The following is a 16,577-nucleotide window of genomic DNA, read 5'->3' on the forward strand; positions in this document are numbered from 1 at the left end:
GAGAACCCGGCATGGACCTGCTCTTAGGGGTGCTTCAGCTCTTTTTATTCAGACCCCTACTGGGTAGCCTGCTATATATGCAGGAATCTACGCTATGCTGCTCAGTGAAATCCACTGGACTTTCCTTAGATGAAGGTCTTCCTTCCTGGAAAAGGGGCATTGAATGCCTCTGTTTTCCCCAGGAGGACTGCTGAGGTTGGGAAGAGAATGGCTGGATTCAGAAAACGGAGGCTATTGGTGTATTTACCCTACCTGTAAAATTTCAAGAGGGTTTGCTACAAATATCCAAATATTGAGTGGTTTTGAGACAAACATGAGGCATCAGGAAAATTCTTTTAAGGTAAAATTGAACAAATCCATGTTATAAAAAAGTTATTTTAGGTTATTCTCCTCCCAATTAGAATTTTGCTAGAAAATTCAGTTCTCTCTAGAACTTCTTTTAAAATGTAGCAGGTTGCTTGTTAAAGTTACCCATCAAAAGGTTGGACATTGTGTTTGAAAACTGTCCTTGGACCTGCTTCCCTTGGTGCTCATTGCTGTGGTGTGACCTGGACTCCTCTGCTCAGGATCCCTGCAGAATCTCTCTGCCACGGCTGAGGTTGCTGACACATGAGAGACAGAACTAGAGGACCAGAGTGTGGACCTCTCCAATAGAGGAGACACTTCATTTAAGACAGTATTTTCAACCTGTTTCTTCACAAATAATATTTTCAAAACTGAATTTGCTAAATTGAAGCCAATTGGCTTGTGGCTTTTGTAACAACTACCAAACCAAAAGGCAGAGAGTTGACAGAAAAACCATGAGTTTGAATGTCTCACGCTGTGCAGACTCCATCCTTGAAAACTGGGGCCTCATATATCTGTATCTTTGCATTCATTTAATATGCAACAATCTTAAGAATAAGCAGGCGGGCCGGGCGCGGTGGCTCATGCCTGTAATCCCAGCACTTTGGGAGGCCGAGGTGGGCAGATCACAAGGTCAAGAGATCAAAACCATCCTGGCCAACATGGTAAAACCCCGTCTCTACTAAAAATAGAAAAAAATTAGCCGGGCGTGGTGGCACGCGCCTGTGGTCACAGCTACTCGGGAGGCTGAGGCGGAAGAATCACTTGAACTCAGGAAGCGGAGGTTGCAGTGAGCCGAGATTGTGCCACTGCACTCCAGCCTGGTGACAGAGCAAGACTCCCCCCCGTCCCCCGCCAAAAAATTAAAGCAGGTAAAGCTAGTTTCAATTTTTCTGGCCTATTCCACTCCCATCCTCTTCTGTGTCTGGTATACATGTAGGAAATTGTGTGTAACTGACACTTTTCTATACTTTCTCTGCAAAATACTTTACTTATCTGAGTAATTATGGTATGCTCAATAGACAGTTTTTAAAATCATGTTTTCTAGGTGAAATGAATTGAGTTTTCTGTGTGAGAAAGATGAGAAGCACAGAGATTCTGGTTCCAAATTTTAATAATGCCAAAGCATTATTGACTAACTGGTAGGGCTTGTGTTTTCCCTACTGATGCAGAGAAGTTCTGGAAAGTCTACTGTAGTTCACACTGGCATCCAGCTGTAACAACGAACTAACAGCAAGAAGCAAGTTGGTTTTGTGTTATAAAAATATCAAAAGAGTATTGATTTGGGAGGATTTTTTTTTCTTTGGGATTTTGCTATGTATCCATATTTCAAAGTACAAAATAATCTTGTTCATCAAAATATGTACTTGATGATCACCATTGCCCATTTTTTGCATCTAAAGTTGGTTTGAGTTGAAAATTAATATTCACTATGAAATTTTTAAAATCTTGGTCGGGCGTGATAGGTCACGCCTATAATCCTAGCACTTTGGAAGGCTGAGGCGGGCAGATCACCCAAGGTCAGGGGTTCAAGACCAGCCAGGCCAACATGGCAAAACCCTGCCTCTACTAAAAAAAAAATACAAAAATGAGCCGGGTGTGGTAGTGCGAACCTGTACTGGGGAGGCTGAGGCAGGAGAATCGCTTGGACCTGGGAGGCGGAGGTTGCAGTGAGCCGAGATGGTGCCACTGTACTCCAGCCTGGCTAGGCAATAGAGTGAGACTCCATCTCAAAATAAATAAATAAAATAAAATTTTATCTACATGTCTTTCACACTCTGGTGTTTGTTTCAAGATAACAGGCTGTGAGCACTGTATACCTTTCTTTGCAAAATGAAGACAATTACTGAACCCATAATAATATGACATAAGCTAGACACACACTCTGGGGCTGAGCACACACTCTCGGTCTAGTAAGCACAGCTCTTATGGTAAAATGTTGTTGAACTAGTCCAAGAACCCAAAGTTCGAATATTGTTGCCCCTCACAAGTTAAAATAAAGTAATAACCTTCTGATGATCAGAAATAATCATCTTTGACCCAACAACACGAGCATTTTGAAAATCTTATTTTCTCCTCCAATGGAAACCGTGGGCAATGCCAGAGTACTCTTCCCAGGCCTAGAGCGATGCTATTAGGTAACCGGTGCCAGCTAACGACGATGGTGCCAGAGCCAGAGAGGGCACAGAGAGAGGAGACCGGGGCTGAAACCCACCGCTGCTCACACTGGAGCTCAGAGAGCCCTGGCTGAGCCAGCAGGAGTGGGGCTCGGCCAGGGGTGGTTCAGTACACGTGGGCACTACACCCAGGGCTGCGAAGGAAATTTGCAGGAGGACCAAGGGCCTGAGAGAGCATCTCAGACATTCGCCTGCACGTTTTACAGATTTCTTTGCAAGAGTAATCATCAGCTGCTTCCAATATCCAAAACACCACTCAGAAACAACACCAAGCTACAGTTCAGTAGGGATTAGCAAGAACATTACTTTAAAACTCAATCAGCACGAGCGCGTGTGTATGTGTGTGTGAGATACGTAGTAGAAACCTTTGCTGAGTACTTCCTGTGTCGCTCAAAGGTCATTTATAACAAGATGCACTGAGCAGTGTCCCTCCTTGCCACTCCCAACGGAGAAGCAACGGAAGGTCAGGTGTGAACCAAACGCTCGTCACTCTTCACTGCGACAACCCTTAGAGATACAGGTACCCCACCCAGTAGACCAGGTTAAAGAGCAGGAAGGACGTGGGGAAGAAGACCCGGGAGTAGGAGTCCAGCTCTAAGATGTCTATGTGAATACGACCTTTTCTCCAGGACCCTGATTTGCATTCTTCATAGCAGCAGAAGAAGCTCTGGCAGTCTTTGCCATCCAGACACTCATAGACACAGGTGTCCTCAAGCTCCTGCCAGTAGACGGGATTGTTCAAAGTGATCATCGCAGGTGGTGGCGGCCTCATGTCCAGGAGGGAATAGTTCTGTAGGCAACAAGAATGACACAACCATCATCGCAAAATGCAACAAGAATGACACAACAATCATCGCAAAATGCAACAAGAATGACACAACAATCATCGCAAAATGCAACAAGAATGACACAACAATCATCGCAAAATGCAACAAGAATGACACAACAATCATCGCAAAATGCAACAAGAATGACACAACAATCATCGCAAAATGCAACAAGAATGACACAACAATCATCGCAAAATGCAACAAGAATGACACAACAATCATCGCAAAATGCAACAAGAATGACACAACAATCATCGCAAAATGCAACAAGAATGACACAACAATCATCGCAAAATGCAACAAGAATGACACAACAATCATCGCAAAATGCAACAAGAATGACACAACAATCATCGCAAAATGCAACAAGAACACCCTGACGTGTATAAAGCGATATTACATCTGTCTCCTAGATAAACAGGACGTGCGGACATGCCCATCGCCCACACTTCCCCATGCCAGAGAGAGTTGGTCTTTTTTTTTTTTTTAAAGAAGCAGAGAGTTTACTAGGCTAGAAGGAGGAGGAAAAAAGCAGCAGCCCCTCTACGGAGACAGAGGAGGGGGCGCTGAAGCTGAGAGGAGACCCCAGTCTTTTCACTCCTTGCAATTCTAATGCAAGGAAAATTGCACTGCATTTTCAAATCTTGTATTTTGCAGATTATTAATGAAGAAGTTTAAGCACATTTTTGAATGTGCCTTAGTCCTCTGAAGTCCCTATTCTGCCTACTTTTCTGTGGCTTTGTAGTAAGTATGAATATGCTACGTGTTTATCTCTTAAATGTGAAACAGTACGCATATTGAACTGTGCAGAGATAAATGTGTTATCTTTTTCTAATTAGTGAGCAGTGAAAGGTCTGATGTGCAGGAGTGATGAGAGGACCCTCGCGTCCCATGAGATTCTGGGGAAAGGGAGCTTTCCCAGTGTGAGGCGGCTGGACACTGCTCACCATCTCAAGAGGCATAACCAAAAATGTGCACGCCTGCAGTGCTTTCTTTTCTACCTCCCAAGCCCTCTTCTTAACGTGGAAAAGTCCAAGTGGAGCAGATAAAGGAGAGAAAACAATGCACTATTCACTCCCGAACGAGAGGAATCATTCTTCACCCTGGGATACAGCTGCCAATAGACTTGTGAATTCTTCAGAGGCTGACCTCGTCTAAAAAACTCTGAAGTGTGCACTACATCGAATTCTGCTGAGGGGATACATTTCCAAAGTGGACTGAATAATGGAAGAGAACTGAGAGGCACGTTTGCCTGCCTGCTTTGTATCATTTGTACCAGCTGACCTGAGACAGGCATCAGTGGCAGCCGTGGGGGCTGACACGGAGGAGGGGTGGAGAGGGAACGCCTCTCAGCGTGCTGCCTGGCGAGGGCCTTTGCCTGGGTGTGGCGCTGCTGGGCAGAGGCCATTCGGAATTCCTTAGAAAGCATCGTGACAACCTCTTAGCCTTGCACCCAAAAATACGATCACAAGAGAACATGGTGCTGCTTTCCCTCCTACTTTCAGGCCTCAGTTTGATTGGACATGCTCACAGTCGTGAAGGCATAAATCGCAGACAGGGGGAAGTGCTGGTCGAGCACTCAGAGTCAGTACCTGCAACCTGGTGCAAGGACTGGTGGGTTCTTTGAAATGGGAAGCATTTTTGTGTGAGGAGGGACCTACAGCAGGATGGCCCGGACCACATGTCCACAGGGTGTTGCTGCTCCCTCACACGTGTGGCCACCGGCCTCTGCTACTAGTGGGGGCTCATGTTGCGGCTGCCCACCCTTCTCCTCCTCTGCAATCCTGAAGAGGAGGCAGAATGTAAGTCCTGCTGTCTCTATGGCCCTAATGTGGACATGTCTCTTCTAGCCTAAAGCTCTTAATGCTCTGTGCCCCAAGTAGATGTAAACATCACCAGGGGTTTGCCAAAACATAGAGGTTCCCTGCCTCTACCCCACTCCATTTGAGGGAGCTGCCTCTTTTGACAAGCTCCAGTAGGAAAGAGGTGCCTTTATTAACAATTGCAATAAAGGTTTTCCTACACGTGTGCTTTGATAGTGGTCAGCCAGCCGTTCATCCACACATTGCTTCAGCCCCATGCCTCTGTGTATTTTCTTGCTATGTGGATGAAAGTGGGGGCTACTGAAGACACAGAGGAGAAGCCTGCCTCTGCAAGGCAGAGCAGCCCCACAGGAGGGTTCTGACTCAGACTGGGAGGCAGAAGGCTCTGCAGGTGTGGGGATGGCTCACCAGAGATCTAAAGCGCAATGCGTGGAGGCCACAGGCAAGGCAGCAGGATGGTTTCTGGAGCAAGAGAAAGCTCCATTTCACTTTACTTAGAGAACTAAAAACCCAGCCATGGAAACACCTATGGACAGTATTTACAATAATTAAAATAGCTCTTATGTCTCTGTAGTTCACTGATTCGAAGTAAACAAATTCCATTTTATAAGGCTGAAGCAAAATGTAGGATCTTAAGAGCCCTAAACAGCTTATGAACTTCTGTACTTGCCTCCTTCTCATTTGTCATGAAAATTTCAAACTGTGCCCAAGATAGAGATGCCAGTGAATGGTTCCCCAGAGTCCTCTGCAGCCCAGCTGGGTCCCTGACTCCCTCCTCTTGTCGGTGTGTATAGCGCAGACCCTGAGTGCCCCGGAGTCCTGTGCTTCCTGGGCACATGTGCAGCTCCTCAGCCTTGCATTCCACAGTTGAGGAAAGGGGCACAGAGCAATGGAACAGCTCGCCCCACGCCATGCATGTGACTGATCGCGGAGCCTGGCCCCCGGCACTCATCACTCTGAGGCTGCTCATTTCTGCTGCTCCGTGCTAGTCACGGTGGCTCCTGCACCAGCATCAGGCTACCGACCGTTCAGAACCGAGTGGGAACGCTGGCAGTTCTCACTCAGCAGAGGACACACTTCCTTTCCTTCAGCTCTACCTCTCCGGCTGTGTCTTCTCACCTGGCCTGGCACCCTTTCTGTCTGTGAATTATTTTCCTATGTACTTTCTTCAAAGTCATTAAACTTTCCTACTTTTTCCTTTTTTTAAAAAAAGAATTCCTGCCCATTTTGTGATACGATCTTTTTCTCTCTGTGATAAAGGAGTTTTTCTTTCTTTTGAGAGCATCGTTTCTGTCCTGAATATGTCACTGTTTCCTCTTCCAACACTCAGGTCCTGGCTATGTGTGGTGATGTACGCCCTCCCCCTCTCTTTTGGTCCCAAGCCATTTGGAAGCCTTTGCTGCTGAAATCTGTGTGTTTGCTGTGGCTTCCCGCAGCTGTTAACAGTGATTTGCCCCCTAACCTTCTGGATGAACTGTCATGATCCACACTTGCAGAGTGCAGATGACTACGTGGTCTCCTGACCTTGGGCTGGAAATGTGCTGCGTATGAGGTCCTGACTGACAAGTACCAAACCACCTGTGGCTTACACATGGTCTCGATACATTCAGTGCAACTAGTAAACTGTAATTAGTAGACATATGTATAAAGGAATAGAAATCGGGATTGTAAATAAAAGTTGGCATATGGGGCCGGGCGCGGTGGCTCAAGCCTGTAATCCCAGCACTTTGGGAGGCCGAGGCGGGTGGATCACGAGGTCAAGAGATTGAGACCATCGTGGTCAACATAGTGAAACCCTGTCTCTACTAAAAACACAAAAAATTAGCTGGGCATGGTGGCGTGTGCCTGTAATCCCAGCTACTCGGGAGGCTGAGGCAGGAGAATTGCCTGAACCCAGGAGGCGGAGGTTGCAGTGAGCCGAGATCGCGCCATTGCACTCCAGCCTGGGTAACAAGAGCGAAACTCCTCTCAAAAGAAGAAAGAAAAAAAAAAGTTGTCATATGATAAAAGTTGTAGTTCGCATCAGCAATTAAAAAATATATTTCGCGATTTTTCAATAACGCTACATTGTTACTCTAGCCAAAAGAAATTTAGATGTGTCAACAGTTAAATGTAACACATTTGCTTTTAAATTGTCAAACCCTGGTCAGTATTTACAGGGCTTAACTTACCCACACTTCGGTTTTCTCTTGTGAGAATAAAGAGGGTTGATGGATGAAAGCGCAAAGAACAGAACGTGAGGCAAAGTTCTCAAAACAAAGTGAAGAGGCCACGTCATCCTGAGGACAGAAGGACCTTCCAAAGCAGAACTCAAGCAGCAGCGACAAAGCAAAACACTGATAGATTTGACAGCGTGAAACCAGATGACACACAGAACAAGGCACAAAAGGACAGCGGCAGTGTTGCCAATTCAACTTGGAATGAAAGCTGCATGACAAACATGAATACCCTTAATATAGTCTATATATGACTATATAAAGTATGTATTTTATAAAATGCCATTTATATAATATATGACATATGCAACTGTCCGATCGCTACTTTAAAATACTAACAAAAGTTAAAAAACATTCAAAAGCAATTCGCAAAAATGGAAATGCAAATCAAAAATAAACAAGTGACAGTATTATCAACGGTCAGAGAAGGGCCTATGAGAATAGTTTGCAGCGATCCTTTCCCGCTGGACCATCACGCTGAACGCAGGGAACGTTCCGGGATGGGTGTCTGGCATTGCTGAGGGGCTGGCGGAGTGTTATCTGGCAAAGACAAAAGACCATGCAGCCCTCTGCTCAAACAATCTGCTTCTAAGAATTTATAACCAAGTAAATGGCCACAGGTGTGTACAGATTGGTAGTGCTGAGAATGTAAATGCAGATAAGCCCAGTGTCCCGCTGAGACTGCCTGTGCCTCAATCACGAGCTTATGATGCATTCCTTAAAGTGATCCTATAAAATAATATTTGTGGCACAAAACTGAAGTGCATATTTTTGAGTTGTAAAAGAGGCTAGAAGACAATATAAAGATCATAATTCGGTTTTTCTAAAATGCATAAACATTGATTATTTGAATGGCTAAAAAAGTCAGAGCTATATATGCCATACGCTAATCCCCATGTAGAAGGACTGTGATTACTTTTCCAATTTCCAAAGGGTCAAAGTTGGGCTTTTAACATAATGCCAGACACATGCACATCACTCACTGGCCTTCGACACACGCACGCATCGACGGCAACGCATCTTTCAAACGCATTCTTAGTGGAGTGAAAGTTCTCAAATATTGCACCTGCAAGGCTATACGTACGGAGGAGGCTTGGAGGCTTATTCGCTCAGGAATCCATCTTGAGGAATCTGGATGCTGTAACAACAACAAAAGAAGAAAGATAATGAGGAAGCTGTCATGAACATGTGCATCCAAGATCATCACTCTTAAGAGCAGTCTTTGGGGTATGACTAAACCAAACCACGTCACTGGCAGGTGCCACCAGAGATGCCTTCGAGTCACATTCAAATCTTCAGAACCCCTGTCTGGTTTTAAAAAGTCGTGTTGAATTGGGTATTTCTACCATGCTTTATACGAGCCTTAGGAATACAACCACATTTAAGCACACATTCGACTCACACAGCGCCCACCGCCTCCCGGAGAACCTTTGCTACTGCCGCTCACCGATGCTGCCTTCTTGGTGGCGGCTGGTTTCCTGCAGCTGGAATAGTAGTTGAGGGTGGCATACTCCATCAGCGCGGCGAAGACAAACAGGAAGCACACGGTCACAAAGAGGTCCATGGCGGTCACGTAGGACACACGCGGCAAGGAATTCCTGGCGATGGTGCTCAGGGTGGTCATGGTCAGCACCGTGGTGATGCCTGTACAGAGGACGGGCAGCATGTTGTAAAGGACACAGCACGCAACAGGACTTGCAGACAGTCACCCACAGCCGTCCGCCCCAGCACGGCAGCCTCACACGAGTCCCCGGTGCTACATACCTCGGGCAAGGTTACTTTGAATTTTAACGTCCATACAATTTTGTAAGCAATGTTTCAATGCAGTATCTTATTACAGTCTTCACAATAACGTGTAAATGCCTGAATGAAGTGGACGGCTTTCAATTCATTCAGTGATTCTCTCATCGTTGGACATTTGGCCTTTTAAGTGATTTTTAATGTAGACGCTCTTTCTGCAGTCCTACGTAGTCCCTGCTGTTCCACATCTCACACTCCTGCCCAGCGAAACGCTTTGATTTTTTTACTTCTCCTCCCTCCCCAGCTGGAAAATCCCGACTGTTCTTGAAGACCTGGCTCCAGGACCACTCTTGTCCTCAAGGCAGAGGTGACCACACACACATCTGCGACGTCCCTGTACCGTCTACAATCTCAGCCCTTTCTGTCGTCATTATCGCAGGGAATCACATACGTCTTTACGTATCTCTCTCCCAGATAGGTTGTGTGGCCTTTAAGCCAAAAACAGTACCTTACTTGTCTTTGTTTGCCTGTCCCCATGCAGTGGCTGGTGCATTTGAGGCATTTAAATGAATGCTTTGCATCGAATGAATCAATTATCTGGTAATACTCAGTGTTGGTTTGACTTTCACCATTTCAAATGCATGGGTCCACACGGGAGGTTTAATCAAAGATTGTGAAAAACATCCAGAAAAGAGACACGAGATGGACCGCTTAGAGGAGAAAACGTGAGAAAAGAAATGGAGAGTGTTGAACGTAAGAATAAAACGAGTGATTATCCTGTGAAAAAGGCTAAGACTCACTATCTTGTTGGTGAGCGCCCCAAGAGATCAGGACCTGCCAGAGCTCAGATTCAGGGGCCCCAAAATCACAGGAACCTGAGTTTGAGCGGTCACCACCTCTGCAGTTGAGCGGGAAGACTGTAAGATATCTGCACTGCAGTACTGGTCGGAGAACTACGTACACAGGACAGATGAGGATACGCGACTTTCCACCTTCACTGCAGCATACCAGCCTCCCCGCACCTGCTCACGGCAGCTCTGCCAGGGCCAGCTAGAGAACGAGTCTCAAAGCATGGGGTGGACAGCTTGTTGAGGTGTAAACAATACCGCCTGAAAGTCCACGCCCTCTGCCTTGCTCCAGCTTCTTCAGCATTTGGGCATGAGGAATCACCATTTTTGAATTAAGTTTCCTTAACTCATGCAGTGAAAACAGAATGCCAGGCACCCTTTAACATAGGTGGTAAAATTTCATGTAAAAATGCCACGTAAGCTGGAGAAGTCTATACTGATGTCAGATGTAGTTTTACAAAAAAAAGTTCTTTAAAAAAATTTATTTTATTGTGTTTTTTTAAAGTTCCAGGGTACATGTGCAGGGTGTGCATGTTTGTTACATAGGTAAACACGTGCCATGGTGGTTTGCTGCACCCATCAACCCATCACCTAAGTATTAAGCCCGGCATGCATTAACTCTTCCCTAATGTTCTCCCCAGGGAATACTATGCAACCATGAAAAAGAACGAGATCATGTCCTTTGCAGGGACATGGATGAAGCTGAAAGCCATTATTCTCTTTTAATGAACACCAGATTCAACTTTTAAAAATGTGACCACATCGTGTCTAAGAAGTTCAAAATCTTAGTTTCTATTTCAGTAGAAATTCAAACTGTTTGTGTCTGCAATTTCCACAGACTTTGTCCCTCAGCTGTCACGAATGGCCTCTATTCCAGCTGTAGACAGTGGCCGTGTGCTTTATCCTCCCCACCTCCACCCCCACCCTGAAACTATACAGTGCTGAAGAAAAAGAAAGCTTAGGCATTTGTATTCAGTACAGGGAACAGGTGACCCCAGATTCACGGGCCCCAGAATCACAGGAATCTGTATTTAATACAGAACAGAACCTATTATCTGACCAGTACTGCAGTGCAGATATTTTACGGTCTTCCCACTGAGCTGCAGAGGTGGTGACTGCTCACACTCAGGTTCTTGTGATTCTGGGGCCCGTGAATCTGGGGTCACTAACTGCCCTGTCTAGGAGCTCTGGCAGGTCCTGATTTTTTTTTACCTAGTAAAGAAGGGTACTCTGAGAAGATGCCTGCTGGCATGACTTCCTCTAGGGGGAAGGCACGAGGGAGTTCAGGAAGGTTATCTCAGCTGAGTCTGGTACATATAAGATGCTTTGGGGCTGGGCGCGGTGGCTCACGCCTGTAATCCCAGCACTTTGGGAGACCGAGGTGGGTGGATCACGAGGTCAAGAGGTCGAGACCATCCTGGTCAACATGGTGAAACCCCGTCTCTACTAAAAATGCAAAAAATTAGCTGGGCATGGTGGTGCGTGCCTGTAATCCCAGCTACTCAGGAGGCTGAGGCAGGAGAATTGCCTGAACCCAGGAGGCGGAGGTTGCGGTGAGCCGAGATCGCGCCATTGCACTCCAGCCTGGGTAACAAGAGCGAAACTCCGTCTCAAAAAAAAAAAAAAAAAGGCTTTGGAGGATGATCCTGGCCTCACAGAATCGTGGAACAACTTTCTTCTTGACCTTGGAGGCATGAGTGAATATAAATCCTGGCATCTGACTGCAGTCAGAAGTAAATCCCTTAATTTAAACACAAACTAAGATAACACTTTTGGATACTAGCTTTTTTTTCCCCTCAGCACAATGCGCTGGCACATTTAAAGTGCTGCTGCATCAGTGCTTCGTCCCTTCCTACTGCTGGGTACTATCTCACCGTCTGGGTGTTCCAGAGTCTCTTTAGGCGTTCGCTTGTTGAGGGATATTTTCATTGTTTCCAGTTTTTGGTGATTACGTGAACGCTGTACAAATATTATCCTATTTCAAGTGACTTTCGTGGAGGCGCATCATAGCTGGATCGCACTTTATTTTTTTAATCCTCTCTGCTAACTTCTGTTTTTTTACTGCTATGTTCCAGCTATTTACATCGAATGTAATTATGAATATTTAATACATAACGAACCCATTTTATATAGCGTTTCCTGCTTGTTCTGTTTCAGTATCTTGTTTTCTTTCCCCTGCCTTCCCATGGGTTATCTCAACAAGGTTTAGAATTTGATTTTGCTTTATCTGCAGTGTTTTTGTGTCACTCTTTGTAGCCTTTTCAGTGGTTTCTCCAGTATTATAGACACATTATTTATCATAGTTAACATTTTACCAGTTGGAATGAAATGTAGAAACCTTATTGCCTTTTACTCTTCCTTGATTTTAATCTTAAATATTTCCTTTTATTAGTTTAATAATTACACCAAGCAGCATTATTATTTTTTGCTTCAACCATTATAAATAGTTTAGAAAATTCAAAGGGCAAAGGAAAGTCCATTGTACTTGCCCATATTTTCACTTTTTGTGTTGTTTTCTTTTCCTTTCTGTGGTTAAAAAATTTCTTATCTTTTTCTACTTCAATAAATTCCTTTAGCCATTATTTTGGGGATATCTGCTAGTGACAAATTCTCTTTGTTCTTCTTTTTCTGAGAATGGATTTCTCCTTTATTCTTAAAAGATATTCTCATTGGGTATAGAATTCTGGGTTGACTATTCTTTCCGTTCAGCTCTTAAAAAATGCTGTGCCACTTCCTTTTTGCCTCCATGATTTGGATGAGAAAACGTTGCCATTAAAGTTGTTTTTTCTTTATAGGCAAGAAGACATGTTCCTTTGCTGCTCTTAATACTTTTTCTTTAGTTCTTAAGAGTTTCATCATGATGCGTCTTTACATACGTTCTTTGGATTTAACATACTTGGGATTAATTCAGCTTCTTGGATCTCTAGATTTATGCCTTTTGGCAAATTTGAGTATTTTTAGCCATTGTTTCTTTGAATACTTTTTTTTAAGTCCCATTCTATTTCTCTTCTTCTGGAACTTCAATGATATAAATACTGGATCATTTCCCTAACCAGCATTTGTGTCAACATTCGGAGATCTCCATAAACTCAGTTGATTATTATTTTTTTCAAGATATTTTGTCTCTGTTGCTCACATTGTTAATTTTTGTTGTTCTATCTCACAGGTCACTGATTCTTTCCTCTGTCTTCTCTTCTTTCATTAAGCACATCCAGTGAGTTTTTCATTTTGGCATTGTATTTTCTAGTTCTAAAAATTCCATTGACGACTTCTTCGTATCCTCTATTTCTTTGCAGAGTTTGTTTTTTCATGTAGTTGAAGCACGTGTGCATTTGCTCGCTGAAACCTATTTCTGACTGCTATTTTAAAATCCTAATCAATAATTCTAACAACTGTGTCATCTTGATATTGGAATTTTCATTTTTGGATATGAGTGATATTTTATTCTATCCTGGACATTTCTGGTATTATTTTATCAGGCTAAAATAATATTACATAGGAAATCTTTAGCCAGACCTACAATGTATTTAGAACAAAATCATTAATATAAAGATTAATAAATGAAATTAAATTTCTGCATATCAAAATGCACAAAGAGAGGAGAAAGATGCTATTCATTGGAAAAATACATTTATTTTATGCAACCAACAAATCTTCATTATGTTTCATATTATCTAATAATATGAAATATCTATGCAAGTATATTTTCTTTCTTTTTTTTTTTAAAATGGCATTTTAGGTTTTGGGGTACATGTGCAGAACATCATGTATATTTTCATGTCAGAAATGTTTTAAAGTGTTCCTCATCTAAGATTCACTTTTTGTTGTGAGATATCTTTAATAATATAATCCTAATATTTTTCTAGAAATTTAGCATTTCTAGCTTTACCATTTGAGTTATAATCCATTTTAAATACATGTTTGTGTATGGCAGGAGGTGGCTATTGAAATTCACTTGCGTGATGTAATTCTTGATGCAGAGTTCTGCAATGCCCCACAGCTCAGACATTCATAGTGTCCTTCAGACCCTCTGATTTTTCACTGGCTTTTTGGTTGCTGACTGGTTTAATCACCTAAGTGGACAGATGTGCTTGTCTGTGTACACATATGATAGAAGCATATTTACATATCAATCTGTGATTGATTTTAAAAAGTTATCCTTGGGCTGGGCGTGGTGGCTCATGCCTATAATCCCAGCACTTTGGGAGGCCGAGGCGGGTGGATCACGAGGTCAAGAGATTGAGACCATCCTGATCAACATGGTGAAATCCCGTCTCTACTAAAAATACAAAAAATTAGCTGGGCATGGTGATGCGTGCCTGTAATCCCAGCTACTCGGGAGTCTGAGGCAGGAGAATTGCCTGAACCCAGGAGGCGGAGGTTGCAGTGAGCCGAGATTGTGCCATCGCACTCCAGCCTAGGGAACAAAAGCGAAACTCCATCTCAAAAAAAAAAAAAAAAAGTTATCCTCTTCTCAGCTTTCGTTTATTTTAATATGGAGCTCTAATACTAGTCCCAGGCACATTTATGAATGTCTTGTCTTTCTGTTGAATTCATCCTTTTATTATTATTATATGGTCCTATTTATTTCTATTATGCTTAGCTATGCTTTTTATATTTTCATACTTTTTGAACAGATTACGGTAAGATTTCTTAACATATCTACTTAGAATTTTTTTAGTATCATTTATTTTTGTACCACATAGGAACATGGTTCCATATGTCCCATAACCTCATTGCTATTTATGGCCTACTTTTTCTTTCTTTTCTTTTTTTTTCTGAGATGAAGTCTCACTCTGTTGCCCAGGCTGGAGTGCAGTGGTGCGATCTCAGCTCACTGCAACCTCCACTTTCTGGGTTCAAGTGATTCTTCTGCCTTAGGCTCCTGAGTAGCTGGGATTACAGGCACATGCCATCACGCCTGGCTAATTTTTGTATTTTTAGTAGAGACACGTTTAGCCGGGATGGTCTCGATCTCCTGGGTCGTAATCTGCCCACCTCGGCCTCCCAAACTGCTGGGATTACAGGCATGGGCCACCATGCCTGGCTACTGTTTTTTCTTATGTCATAAGTCCCATCGTGGCATATTATTATTTTGAGTTTAATTGAAAGAATAAAAATAGAATGCTAGTGTTTTTAACATTCAGCACATACCAGTTCTGATGTTTTCATTACTTCTTGTAAATCAATTTTTCTATTTATTATTTCCATTAACCCAATTAGCTTGTTTTAGAATTGTTACTATGGTTTTACATTTTCTGTGACAAATTAACACAGATTTTGTTTATCTAAGAAAATCTTCATTCTGATGAAATTTTTGAAGTACATTTTCTCTGGATATGGAATTTCAGTATTTTAAAGGTGGCAATTAATCACCCTCTGGTCTCCATAATTGCACATGAAGAATCAGTCATATTTTTGCTACTCCATGTATGATGGGACATTTTTATTTAGCTCCTTTCAAGTATTCTTTTTTTTTTTTTTTTAATTGTCATCCTTCAGACTATGATGATTTCCTTTGTATTTTCCTGTATCTCACTGAGCTGTCTGAATTTGTAGGCCGGGGTACAAATATTATAATTTCCTAACCACATTTCTTCAGAAAGATTTGCCTCATTCTTTTACTCTTCTTATTCTGATTTTAACTATAACCTCAGTTAAAGTCAGTTATAGTTACGCTATACATATCCATATGGTAGTAATATCACTGGGGCTTCGTTCTTTCTTTTTAATCTTTTTATTCCTTTGTTTTTCAGATTAGACACATTTCATCTGATGGTCTTCAATTTTACATGAACTTTTATTTCCGCCATCCTCAATCCGCTCTTAAGTCTAGTTAGTAAATTTTTCAATCAAGATATTATACATTTCAGTATGGAATTTCTTTTTATATACTTTCTGTGATGAGATAACCCATCTGTTCATTTATTAAAGTCATTTTGTCTTTACGTCCTCAGATATTGTTTATTAATCAGCTGTTGTTAAAGTGCATGCCTGCTGAGTCAGCATTAGACTTCTCTTTGCTTTTTATTAATCAGTCTTTCTTTGCAATCATGGGTCACATTTTTCTACTTCCTAGAAATGTCTTATAAGTTCTTATTATAACCCCTAATAATGTAAGGAGTCTGCACTATATTATCTTTTTAAGAAGCCCTTTGAATTCTTATGATCCTAAAGGACATCCAGAGTACCCCCTTTACTTTTAGGCACAGACTTTCTGGTGTCCCAACTAAACATCTTTTTTTTTTTTTTTTTTGAGATGGAGTTTCGCTGTTGTTACCCAGGCTGGAGTGCAATGGCGTGATCTCGGCTCACTGCAACCTCCGCCTCCTGGGTTCAGGCAATTCTCCTGCCTCAGCCTCCTGAGTAGCTGGGATTACAGGCACGTGCCACCATGCCCAGCTAATTTTTTGTATTTTTAGTAAAGACGGTGTTTCACCATGTTGACCAGGATGGTCTGGATCTCTTGACCTCGTGATCCACCTGCCTCGGCCTCCCAAAGTGCTGGGATTACAGGCTTGAGCCACTGCCAACTAAACATCTTATTAATAGAGTTCCTCAATTCTTTTGGCTACACATTTATTATGTGACTGACTGT

The 16,577-nt window shown here is 42.8% G+C and overlaps 1 protein-coding gene across 6 annotated transcripts in view; it reads right to left on the reverse strand.

The window, feature by feature from the left end:
* Positions 1 to 2,717: 2,717 nt before the first annotated feature.
* GABRG3 (gamma-aminobutyric acid type A receptor subunit gamma3) overlaps positions 2,718 to 16,577 on the reverse strand; it is a 530,709-nt gene continuing 516,849 nt past the window's right edge. For 4 of the 6 annotated variants that reach the window (XM_078375676.1, XM_035306449.3, XM_017973235.4 and 1 more), the window contains 3 exons: positions 8,839 to 9,035; positions 8,458 to 8,529; positions 2,718 to 3,312 (listed from right to left, as the gene is read on the reverse strand). In XM_078375676.1, the coding sequence (XP_078231802.1) occupies positions 3,031 to 3,312; positions 8,458 to 8,529; positions 8,839 to 9,035 (551 nt within the window). In that variant the 3' untranslated portion in view covers positions 2,718 to 3,030. The remainder of the gene's footprint in view (positions 3,313 to 8,457; positions 8,530 to 8,838; positions 9,036 to 16,577) is intronic. The other 2 variants (XM_078375675.1, XM_008998270.5) reach the window with 1 other exon arrangement.

The sequence above is a fragment of the Callithrix jacchus genome, chromosome 6, assembly GCF_049354715.1.
Source record: "Callithrix jacchus isolate 240 chromosome 6, calJac240_pri, whole genome shotgun sequence".
Lineage (NCBI taxonomy): Eukaryota > Metazoa > Chordata > Mammalia > Primates > Cebidae > Callithrix > Callithrix jacchus.